The following is a 12,839-nucleotide window of genomic DNA, read 5'->3' as shown; positions in this document are numbered from 1 at the left end:
GGCAACCAGGTGAGCTTCTACCCAATTCTTTTCCATACTCATCTAATCGGGATCTCGACCACCTAGTACCTTTGTAAAACTTCATCAGATAGAGGGAACACCAATAACTTCTAGAGAACCCATATTGCAAATGTAGATTTAAGTATATGGAAGCAAAATAGAAAAGTGAAAGAGCAATGGGACCTCCGTCAAATCTTGAAGCGATGAATGCATACCCATAAAATCTCTCAACCTCCAAATCAGTCTCGATCTCCTCCACCTGCAAATTGATCTTGTTGAGCAGAAATGGTGCCACAGTGGGTTGACGAGAGAGAGAGAGAGAGAGAGAGTGTATGTGTGTGTGTGTGAGAGAGAGGGAGAGATAGACAGGGGGAGCAGCCTAGATACAGTCGTTGCTTCACCATGGTTGTCGGTGGTGCTTATCTGGTTCCTAGCCAATGTTCTTCACGGCTGAAGCACATATCTGTGAAGATCAAAATTAAGTCACAAACCGATGGTGCTTGATGTGGTTCGGGTTCTGATTTTCCTATAGGCTATCTTCTCCGACGATGCTCTTTACTTTCATGCTTCACCTTCGTCGCATTTTCGTGATCTTCTTTTGGGTAGAGAATTAAGTGCAGGGAGATAAGAGAACGAGAGAGAGAGAGAGAGAGAGAGGGGAGGGAGGATGGGTGGGACCCCTTGCATATTAAATATTATATATTTATTTATTTTTTAAAAAGTAATTAAAAACCTCATAAATGGTCCCTGTGTAGTGAAATGACAAAATTACCCCCGACTTAACGGCTAAATGGTAACGGAGTTAGCCGGAAGGACCAAATGTTAAAAGTTTTGAAACCACAGGGACGATCCGTGAGGTTTTTTGAACTTAGGGACTAAACTTGATATTTTCGAAAACCACAAGGACCATTTTTGAAGTTTTGTCTTATTTAAAAGATAAAAGTATTTTCTATAACGCCTGGCAATGCTAGTAATAATAATAATAACACATTAAATAGAGTGACTCTATGGGCCTAGCCAGTATAGGGCAAAAGTGAGATAATATATTGTTGTTTATATCGATTAAACTCCATTTTAAATTATTTTATTGATGTAAGACAACATCGTTTGCAACTTAAATAAAAAATTTAGTTAAAATTCCTATATAGTTACATTTTGTAATCATTTGAAGAATTTTGCAAATCATTCATATTTTGTATATTATTTGGCATACCCTAAAATAAAATGTTGATTATTGAAACAAGCTTTGAATCCAATATGAAAAAAATATAAAGGATGTTGTTGTTGTTGTCATATTGCAACTTGGCTTTACAAAATGGGTCAGGGGCTGTTTGATGCACCTTCCAATTGGGTTTAATGCTTGGACTCGGTCAGAAATCTCCAGTCTGTGCGTTTGTTTTCCTGCGACATCCTTGGGCTCGGTCTAAAATGTTGATTCAGTTCCCATTTTTCTACTGATTCGGTCCAAAGGAAAAACATGGCTAACTGGGGAGGAATGAAGAAAAAGACATGTTTTGCCCTCTAATGGCGACGCTCCTTCACCTCTCCTTGACGATGAATATTCTTCCTTCATTCATCCTTTTCCTGCGATGGATGAAGGATACTTTTTTTAATCTTCATAATTTTGTTTTATAACCATCAAAATCGAAACATATCCCTTAGTACAATTGATCCTAATTGATTTCTCCAATCATTTCATCATCTCCAAGCCAAGGTATGCTATATTTATATTTTGATCTTTGTAATTAGTTTTTTTTTTTTTTTTTTTTTTTTTTTTTTGTAATTTGTCTTCAATTGTATCAGTGCTCTTGTGATTCAATTATATCAGTTATTGATTGGTTGAATGAGAAATTTGAATAAGCTATGACCAGGAATGATGTAAAAGCTATCAAAACGGTTAATTCATTGAATAAACATGTTTCTTTTACTGAAATTGTTTGTTACTTTGATGTAATTTCTATGAATTGGAATGCTAGTAAACTATTTGATGTCTTGATTTAACGAGATTACAATTAAACAAGCTACTGCAAGTGACTCAACGGTATGTTAAATGTGATTTGATAATGAAATTTTAAGTGGAAAAAATAAAAATCAATGTTTTCGATGGATTTTGTTTGTTGTTTACAAATATGGATGGATTTTGTTGGTCTTAAATTGCTGGAAGCCTTGTGTTAGAGATCAACAGCTTTTACTTTTCTTGGAAGAACATTTTTAATAAGGGGCAAAATAGTCTTTATTGGAGATTTTATTTTATCTCTTGCAACCTCAATCTTTTTCCTGAGATGGACATTTTTCAAATATAGAAAGTCAAAATTAATGAAACAAGAAGGAGAAGAGTTTTAATACTAGTAATAATTTGTCTGATGTACAATCTTTTTCCTAGCCTAGGCATGAATATGATGGGATAACATGAAAAAAAGAGTTAGGAAAAAATTATATATTTATAAGTTTTTTAGTAGAGATGGTGATAAATACTAGCAATAATTTAGTAATATGTGTTGTACAATTAATTACATTATCAGAGCCATTGACAAAGTGAGCAAAATAGGATTAAGTTATCAAAACTTAATTATTACATAGTTATGTTAGTTTTTTATTTTTCAAAAATTGAGCTTTTAAGGTACTAAAAGCTTTGCTATTTTTTGAACTTTCTAATATGATATGATGTTTGGGACTTTGGGTTACCGAAGAGGAATGTACATGTAAACTAACAAATGAAATACATATAACGGCTAGGGTTTCATATTATTATCAAAGAGAAGTACAAATACAATGAAAAGGAAAGACATAATATATAGACAAGCTAATTAGGGTTTCCTAGCGAAAAGGCCCAATCATCAAACTCAATACAAAATAAAAACCAAAATATTATTAGGCTAACATCCCCCTTCAAACTCACAATGCAACGGCAATAAGCATTGAGAGTTTGTCAGACAGAAAATGGAATCGATGAGCAGTCAACGGCTTCGTAATAATATTAGCAATCTGCAAAGAGGAAGGAACATAAGGAAGGGAGATAGTGCCCTTCTGGAGATGATGACGTGTGAAATGACAATCAATCTCAATGTGCTTTGTGCGCTCATGAAACACTGAATTCTTGGAAATCATTATCGCACTCTCGTTATCACAATACAAAGGGGTAGGCTGAGAGATGTGAACGCCCATATCTGCAAGAAGCCATCTCAACCAAACAATCTCACAAGTGGCGATAGCCATGGCTCGATACTCAGATTCTGTAGAAGATCGAGAAACAACATCTTGTTTCTTGCTTTTCCATGATATCAATGAATCTCCAAGAAAAACACAATACCCAGTAGTGGACTTACGATCATAAATATCACTATCCCAATTTACATCACTATAGGCACGCAACTCAAGAGAGGGTGAAGAAGGAAACATAAGAGTGCGGAACTGAGTACCAAGTAAATATCTCAAAATACGAAGAACAGCTCCCCAATGAACAGTAGTAGGAGCAATGACAAACTGGCTAACCACATGAACTGCATGAGCAATATCCGGTCTAGTGACAGTCATATAAACCAAACTCCCAACAATGGTATGATAAAGACTTGGATCTGATAATGGGACACCATTGGTTGGAGAGTACTTTGCATTACTCTCTATAGGCGTATCAACTGTTCAATTATCCGTGAGTCGTGCACGTTCAAACAAATCTGAAATATACTTCGTTTGAGATAAAAGATAACCCTTTGGAGATTGAGCAACTTAAATCCCCAAGAAATAACGAAGTAATCCCAAGTCTTTCATAGCAAAACGGTGAGCCAAATCACGCTTTAAAGACTCTATACCATCATGATCATCACCAGTAATAATCATGTCATCGACATACAAGGAAAGAATAATCCGACCTGCATTTGTACATCGAATAAGTAGAGCCAAATCATGGTTACTTGGTTGAAAACCAAGAGAAGTAATCACCGTAGAAAATTTCTCAAACCAAGCACGAGGGGCTTGTTTGAGGCCATATATAGTCTTCCGAAGTCGACAAACTTCACCTGGTCGGTGAGCAATACCAGGGGGAGGAGACAAGTATACTTCTTCATGAAGATCACCATTCAATAAAGCATTCTTGACATCCATTTGATAAATCTTCCATTGACGAATGGAAGAAACTGCAATCAAGGTGCGAACAGTCGTCATTTTTGCAACAGGAGCAAACGTCTCCTCATAATCCATACCATACTTTTGCGCGTACCCTTTCGCAACAAGTCTGGCTTTATAACGCTCAACGGATCCATCAGACTTTGTTTTGATTTTATAAACCCAACGACAACCAATCGTGTGTTTTCCAGGTGGAAGCGGAACCAGATCCCATGTATGAGTCTGATAAAGAGCTACAAGTTCCTCAGCCATAGCGGTCTGCCAAAGGGGATCAGAAATGGCCTCTTTATAGGATGTTGGCTCAGAGAGACGATGTACATTAGCAATAAAAGTGGAAAAAGCCAGTGAGTAAGAGAAATTGACAAATTCAGGAAGCTTTGTGGACTTCTTATTACGATAAGGTCTCGATGAAGGGGGGGGGGGGGTCTTGATGATTTGTAGGCAGAGGATCAACGATAGGTGTTGGATCAACCACATGTGGTGGATCAGCAGCAAGTGGTGGATCAGTGACATGTGGTGGATCATCAATGTCAATGCTAAACGGATCAATAGTATAGAGCTCCTCTCGGGTTGCATCATGTGACTGAACAGGAATGTTATAGAATGGAATATGCTCCAAAAAGGTGACATTGTGAGATACATACAGTTTCTGATTTGAAGGATCATAGCACCGATAACCTTTCTGACCAATACCATATCCCAGAAAAACACAAAGAGCTGATTTTGAAGAAAACTTATCTCTCTCTACATGAGGCTTCAAGACAAAACATGTACACCCAAACACTCGTAATGAAGAATAATCTGGGAGTTGTCCAAACAACATTTCATAAGGAGACTTCCCCGAAGTGTACGCAGTAGGAATGCGATTAATAACATAAGTAGCGGTATGAAAAACTTCTCCCCAAAACATATTGGGAACTTGAGCAGAGAGTAGTAAGGATCTAGCAGTTTCTAGGAGATGTCGATGTTTTCTTTCTGCAACACCATTCCGCTGAGGAGTGTCTGTACAAGATGATTGATGTATAGTGCCATCAGATGCCAATAATTGTTTAAAATCATTAGAGGTAAATTCTCCTCCCAGATCACACCGAAAACATTTTATGATATCAGAGTGTTGAGTCTTGACAATAGCTCTGAATTCACTATATATGGAGAAAAAGTCAGACCTGCGCTTCATAAAATAAACCCACGTATAACGAGTGTAATCATCAATGAATGAAACATAATAGTTAGCTCCTGACTTGGAGGTTATCGGAGAGGGACCCCACACATCAGAATGCACGATATCAAAGGGAGCAACAAAACGAGTGACACTTTTATTAAACGGTAAAGCAGAAAATTTTCCCAGTTTACAACCACAACAATCAGAAAATATCATCAAATTTCAAAGAGCCTAACACACCAGTGGAAACCAAAAACTGTAAACGAGACGCTGAAACATGTCCCAAACAAGAATGCCAAAGATAAAAAGGAGACGATGAAGGGTTTAAACGAAAAGACGACAAATCGACACTAGATGCAGCAACATCAGCAACATGTAGCTACTCCAAGACATAAAGCTCCCCAAGTCTACGGCCTATCCCAATCACCCTCCGAGACCGAATGTCCTGTACACAGCAGAATGAATCAGAAAAGAAGACCCAACAACCAGATTTACACAACTGACTGACCGATGCAAGATTCAAAGCGAGTGTAGGAATGTAATACACATCTGTTAAAGATATATAAGGAGTGACAATAGAACCAACACCCTCTACTGACATGGGTGTAGCACTAGTAGACATAACAGAGACAGGTGTACGAGAAGATAATGAAGCAAAAGATGAAAAATGTGGTGACATGTGATGAGATGCACCAGAATCCAATATCCACAAGGATGAAGGAATACCTGACGTGTTGGATGAAGACAGACCTGAATGAGACATGGAAGCTGACATGACAGTTGGATTGGTAGCTAAGAACTGTCTGAACTGCTCAACAATCTATGGATCCAAGGCTGGTGGTGGTGTGAAATCTGTTTCAATCTCAACTGAAGGTGTAGCAGTAGCGTACTGTGCTGGCCTAAAAGATGAAAAAGAGGGACGTGACTGTCCAGAAGACTTGTTTTGCTGTGAAGACTGAGAGTGTGCTGGTGATCTTGTTTGTTGTTGTTGTTGATTTCCCTTGCTTGTAAGTAAAGGACAATTTGCCTTTCAATGGTTTTTCTTCTTACAGAAAGCACACTCATCAAATGCAACTCTGAGACGATTTCGGTTTGAAGATTGGGGTCGTTGTGAAACAGCAAAGACAACAGGAGTGGCTGTCTTGGGAGCTTTGTCAGCATGGGACTTGATACGAGTTTCTTCAGCAATCAACTCGTGAACAACCGAATCAACAGTGGGAAGAGGTGTACGATGCAAGATTGATCCACGCAGACCTTCAAAATCTGAACGTAATGCCATCAAGAACTGAACCAAACGTTGCTTTTCCCTTCTATCAATATAAGGCTTAAAGCCTTCAACACATCAGGTTCTGTAAGAGCTAACTGATCCCACAAATCCGACATAGCTGCATAAAATTCCTGAACACTAAGATTGTTCTGTTGGAGGGCTCGAATATCAAACTCTAACTGATACTGCTTTGCAAAGTTAGACTGAGTATACAACCTAGCCAAGTGATCCCAAACCTCCTTTGTCGTATCATACTTCGCCAACTGAGTACCAATAGACTGGATGACAGAATTATTAATCCAAGTAATGATCTTGGAGTTATCAGTCTCCCATGAATCCAGTAAGGTTTCATAATTAGCGGCATTCTCGTCTATTGGTTTCTTCTTTTCACCTGTAACAATCCCCCACATAGTCTTGCCCCGCAAGAAATTTTTCATAACATAACTCCAATAGACATAGTTTTTGCCATCAAGTTGAATACTAATGGACTGAAGAGAATCATCTCTTGGGGCCATATTTCAATATCAGTCAAATAGTAAATACGAGTAGCAGCAAAAAATGATCAAGATCTCGAAATCAACAAAGCTAGACGAAAACGAAACCCTCAAAACCGACAAACGAACAAATCAAACCAAACCAAATACAGAAACGAGCAAAAAAGGCATACCCCAAAATTGCAAATGGTGACAATGAACAGTGCACGTGAACAGTATCGATGAATAGTGCAATGAACAGTAATCAATGAACAGTACTTCGATGAACAGTACTCGCCCAAAAAAAAAAACGAAAAACTACAGATAATCAACCGAGTTCTGATACCATGTAAACTAACAAATGAAATACATATAACGGCTAGGGTTTCATATTATTATCAAAGAGAAGTACAAATACAATGAAAAGGAAAGACATAATATATAGACAAGCTAATTAGGGTTTCCTAGCGAAAAGACCCAATCATAAAACTCAAAACAAAATAAAAACCAAAATATTATTAGGCTAACGGTACAAAAGAGTTGTTACGTTGATTTGATATTAATTTTATAAAAAAGTTGTTTGTTTCGTGCCAAAATATGTAGTTCTTCATCTTGAGGGTTTTTTTCTCCGAACAAAAGTTACAAATCTTTAATTTCTTTATTTACATCCGACAAAATTCATATTTATACCTGAAACTTATATTTATTTCGCGGAGCCCTTGGAGTTTACCTCTGCAAAACTCATATAAATACTTGGAAATTTGATTTTTTTATTACTATATTTTAAAATTTCATCCCAAAAAATATTTACATACGACAAAATTCTTGAAAAAAATTAAAACAAAATAAAATTACGAAGATGCGTTGTGATATTTCTCTTTTTCTAAAAATACAAAAAATACATATATATTTTTGGGTTGGTAAGATGTGGGGGGGTTTGGTGAGGGAAATGACACTTTAAAAGCCGCCACCAAACTTCCCACCACCAACACCAATGCCACCTCCTCTTCCTCTTCCAATTCACAATCTTCGATCTCTACGCTAGATTTAGTTCAACTCGCCACGGCTATTGCCTCTTGTGTGCAAAACGCAGAAAGGGAGAATGTCGATTCACGTTAACAACATAGCTAATTTTACTTCCAATCTCTCCAAAACCCACAACCCTTCTTCCAAATCATCACCATCACCATTATCCTTTTTATCTTTTGGATCGAAATTCGAAAACCCGATGATGAAAATCGCTCTTCCGTCTAGTCAAAACCTCCGGAGAAACTCCCTTACCATTTCAGCCTCTGTTGCCACCGCTGAGAAGCCTTCCACAGCACCGGAGGAGATTGTGTTGCAGCCCATTAAAGAGATATCTGGAACCGTTAATTTGCCTGGATCCAAGTCTCTATCCAATCGGATTCTTCTCCTCGCTGCTCTTTCTGAGGTATCACAATCTCATTTGATTTGATTTTGTCAAAAGTACTTCAATCAAAATGCTTGTCAAGGTTAATGAATTAAGTTTCCAATTCAAATTTGATAAGTTATTTACTTAATATTGCTTAACTTAGATAATTATTTCATTGCAGCTACATTATAATGTAAAACAAGCGTAATAATTATTTACTTGCAACAATTCATTATGTATTCTGCATTAAAAAGGTGCATGATTTGGTATCAAAATCGAAATTCAGCTCATCTTTTGCTATCGAGTCACAGACTATACAATTTTGTTTGATATTTTGTAGATGTATTTCTATCATGAATACTTTTGCAATTCTGTATAAAGTTTGAATTTCTGATCATTTGTTAGAAAACATGTTGGATTTGTTATTTTGGGGGTTTTGTATGTGCTCCTTACAGTCGATTTATTGCTAACTGAATAATCAAAATCAGTAACCCTATCTAAACACCCCCTCTGATATTTATCTACTTCTTAATGTGGGAAATGAAGAGGTAGAATATTAGTATCATTGTATTACATAAAATAGTTTTATTCACAATCTTTCAGCTTTCCATTCTTCATATCATAAATTTTTGTGAAATATATTGTCAGGGGACTACTGTTGTGGACAACTTATTGAACAGTGATGATGTTCATTACATGTTGGGGGCTTTAAGAGCTCTAGGGTTACATGTTGAAGAAAATGGTGCACTTAAAAGGGCAATTGTGGAAGGTTGTGGTGGTGTGTTTCCAGTGGGTAGAGAATCCAAGGATGAAATCCAGCTTTTCCTTGGAAATGCAGGAACAGCTATGCGTCCATTGACTGCTGCAGTTACTGCTGCAGGGGGTAGTTCAAGGTAAATTTTTAATTAATCTTTTTCTAAAAACATCTAAACCTTTACCTATCAGTTCAAACAACTAATGATCAAAACGTAACATTGTTATCAAGTCTATAGAAATGGAATGAATTTTTCATCACTTTTTTATATCTTATATATGCACATGCTACTACCCACATTCCTATTTACTTAACATGTATGATATGGATATTTTGTTCAGCTACATTCTAGATGGTGTTCCTCGAATGAGAGAGAGGCCAATTGGTGATTTAGTCACAGGTCTTAAACAACTTGGTGCAGATGTCGATTGTTTTCTAGGTACAGATTGCCCACCTGTTCGGGTAGTTGGAAGTGGAGGCCTTCCTGGTGGAAAGGTGAATCTCAAATGACCTTTATACCCCTTACACGACTAGACACAACAGGTTGTACTGTGTTTGACATGCATTTGACGTGCACTGACTGATTGAGACATGTGGGACCAAAGTTGAAAGTTTTTTTGTCTCACCCAAAAAGACACATAGTGACATGAAAGTTGAAACAAAACTTTATATATAATAAATAATTGGTAAAAAAATATAATTCTTCTTCTATCTTTTAGTGACTTTCTCTATTATTTGCATTGCATTGCAGGTGAAATTGTCGGGATCTATTAGTAGTCAATACTTGACTGCTTTGCTGATGGCAGCTCCCCTAGCACTAGGAGATGTAGAGATAGAAATTATAGATAAACTTATCTCTATACCTTATGTGGAAATGACACTTAAGTTGATGGAAAGATTTGGTGTTTCTGTACAACACAGTGACACATGGGACAGGTTCCATGTCCAAGGTGGTCAGAAGTACAAGTAAGACATTGTTTCATATTGACTTAATTGGCTTAATCACGTAATCTTGACAACTACACAGACAGGGCTGTTTCTTTTTTACTTAATCTGGACAGAATGACTTAACAGGTTAAGCAAATAAACCTTGCTTCATGTATCGACATTAGTCTTTACCTATTTCTCATTCTTCCTCTCATATTAAATTGATGGGTATTGTCAAAATTAATGAATATTATGAAGGAAAAAAAAATCAGAATGTAAGGGTAAAATGGTCATTTAGTCTCATTCAGACTGGTTATTCAGTCTAGAAAAGAAACAAACCTTATGTATACTAACACTTTATCCAAGAATCCCCTTAGCCTCTCATTTAAAAAAAAGAACTTAAATTCACACTTTTCTTCAAATTTATGGGCTTTTATAATAACAATAATAATAATAATAAATAATATTTCTTCAGGTCGCCAGGAAATGCTTATGTGGAAGGTGATGCTTCAAGTGCTAGCTACTTTTTGGCGGGTGCCGCCATTACTGGCGGCACCATCACGGTGGAAGGCTGCGGGACCAGCAGTTTACAGGGAGATGTAAAGTTTGCTGAGGTTCTTGGACAAATGGGTGCTCAAGTCACGTGGACTGAGAATTCTGTTACAGTGAAGGGCCCACCAAGGGATCCTTCCGGAAGAAAACATTTGCGTCCTGTTGATGTAAACATGAACAAAATGCCTGATGTTGCCATGACCCTTGCGGTGGTTGCTCTGTATGCTGATGGCCCCACAGCCATTAGAGACGGTATGACTCCTGTAAATAAGTTTGAGTAAAATTACAACTTTGGCCCTGCATTATCTCGAAAGTTATGGTTTTAGTCCGGCTGTTTCATTGATTTACATGTGTGATATTTGGTAGTGGCTAGCTGGAGGGTAAAAGAGACCGAAAGGATGATTGCAATTTGCACAGAACTAAGAAAGGTACACGTTAATAAAATAAAAAGGATTTATCTACCATTTATTTGTTTAACGCTGAAAAGACTGTTTTGCCCTTGGAACATTTCAGTTGGGAGCAACAGTGGAAGAAGGACCTGATTATTGTATAATCACTCCACCAGAGAAATTAAATGTGACAGCGATTGATACATATGATGATCATAGAATGGCCATGGCTTTCTCACTTGCAGCATGTGCTGACGTGGCTGTAACCATTAAGGACCCTGGTTGCACCCGTAAGACCTTCCCTGACTACTTTGAAGTGCTTCAGAGGTTTGCTAAGCACTGAACCAAATCTCTTGACGACTTTACCCTTTTGCTAGTGCTTTGGTTATACTACATGTTTGAGGCTATAATTGTCTTCTTCTTTATGAAATTTGTAGTTGTTTTTAGAGGACCACTACAAAGAATGTATTAGTTTAAGCTGGATTTTGAAATCACTTGAATCGTATGCAAAATCTGTTAGCAAGATATGATGTTTGATGCATAATGTATGAGTTAAGTTGTTATAATAAATGTGTTTTGAATATAGCAAATGTTTGTATAACTATTAGTTTAATGAGTTTTTGACCTTTTTTTTTAAAACGTTTGGAATGCAATTTATATAGCCACTAGAACTTTCATGATTTGGTTTTGATAGAGAAAACATGAGGAATCATATCACAACCAAGATATGCGTTAGAACTTTCATGATTTGGTGGAATATATCTATAAAAGTTAGCTATGTATCTTTGACACGGATTCAAAGTGATATATTTTTTTAATTAATATTATGTTTTAGTCTTGCTTTAATATTATTATGTAATTTTTTTTTTAAATTTTAGTTTGAGTTAATGAAAAGTTTCAAGTTTTACTATCTTTGAATTTACTTATAAATAAATTAAATTTCTTATAAGGACATGCTACTTACCCTATGTCCTTATTAGCTATTAGAATTAGGTATTCTTGTAACTTTGTGGAGTCTAGTATCACCGACTTCCATGAATAGCTCATTTTTTTTTGGACTGAACCAATGCAACATGTTCACGTGCTTTGTGTGTATTTTATTCTCATCGAGTCATTGTTGTGTTTTTTTCTCTTTATTTTATTATTATTATTATTATTATTATTATTATTATTATTATTATTATTATTATTATTATTATTATTTTGCTTCTATTACATGCGTGACATCCGTACGTGTTCACTGATTCCTAACAGGTAAATTATATCAAACATGTACAACTTTTGTACTAAATTAAATATTTTTATAGCAAAAAACTTTTTATTCGAAAATATAGCTGAAAATATTTTTGTGATGTTAACTAAAATCCGATTTTGTTAAAAAACAATAATTTTAGAGTTTCTAAAGCTTTTAGTTATATTCATGCCTAATATAATCATTTACCAAAATAGTTCAATTTTGTTTATAATATAAAATGGTTTAAAACGTGAAATGGAGCTAAACCTACATTTTAATTGTGCTATTATCAATTCAATTATATACAAATTATAGTTATGAGCTTAGACATCTAATCCAACAATTTATCCATCATTCTTCAAGAACTAAAAAACTATTGGTGTTTACTAAAGGCATCTTTGTGGATATAAAAATTGTATGTAACGATCGGAATCTAGGTAATTACACTTCTTTCCCTTAGTATGAAAATTTATGGCAATTTGGTCCTCTCGTACGCTGGGCGTACTTGAGGAGTACACTTAGCGTACTAAGGGATGAGTGATCGCGGAGGCTGGCTATGTACGCTG

General features: G+C 36.2%; 2 protein-coding genes across 2 annotated transcripts; one reads left to right on the top strand and one right to left on the bottom strand.

Moving 5' to 3' along the window:
• Positions 1–6,562: 6,562 nt before the first annotated feature.
• Positions 6,563–7,066, bottom strand: LOC145098478 (uncharacterized). Its single transcript, XM_079036112.1, has one exon. It carries the CDS (start codon positions 7,064–7,066, stop codon positions 6,563–6,565), a length of 504 nt encoding a protein of 167 aa, XP_078892238.1.
• Positions 7,067–7,950: 884 nt separating this feature from the next.
• On the top strand, positions 7,951–11,629 carry LOC145101801 (3-phosphoshikimate 1-carboxyvinyltransferase 2-like). The gene is made up of 7 exons (XM_079039068.1): positions 7,951–8,456; positions 9,066–9,310; positions 9,513–9,666; positions 9,923–10,137; positions 10,574–10,902; positions 11,017–11,078; positions 11,164–11,629. The coding sequence occupies exons 1-7, from the start codon at positions 8,127–8,129 to the stop codon at positions 11,380–11,382; spliced, it is 1,554 nt and encodes a 517-aa protein (XP_078895194.1). The 5' UTR covers positions 7,951–8,126; the 3' UTR covers positions 11,383–11,629.
• The last annotated feature ends 1,210 nt before the right edge of the window (positions 11,630–12,839 follow it).

Source organism: Lactuca serriola, chromosome 4 (genome assembly GCF_051521515.1).
Source record: "Lactuca serriola cultivar US96UC23 chromosome 4, Lser_US96UC23_V15, whole genome shotgun sequence".
In the NCBI taxonomy this organism is placed as follows: Eukaryota; Viridiplantae; Streptophyta; class Magnoliopsida; order Asterales; family Asteraceae; genus Lactuca; species Lactuca serriola.
Note: the sequence above shows the minus strand (reverse complement) of the source record. Positions and strands in the feature narration are given on the sequence as shown.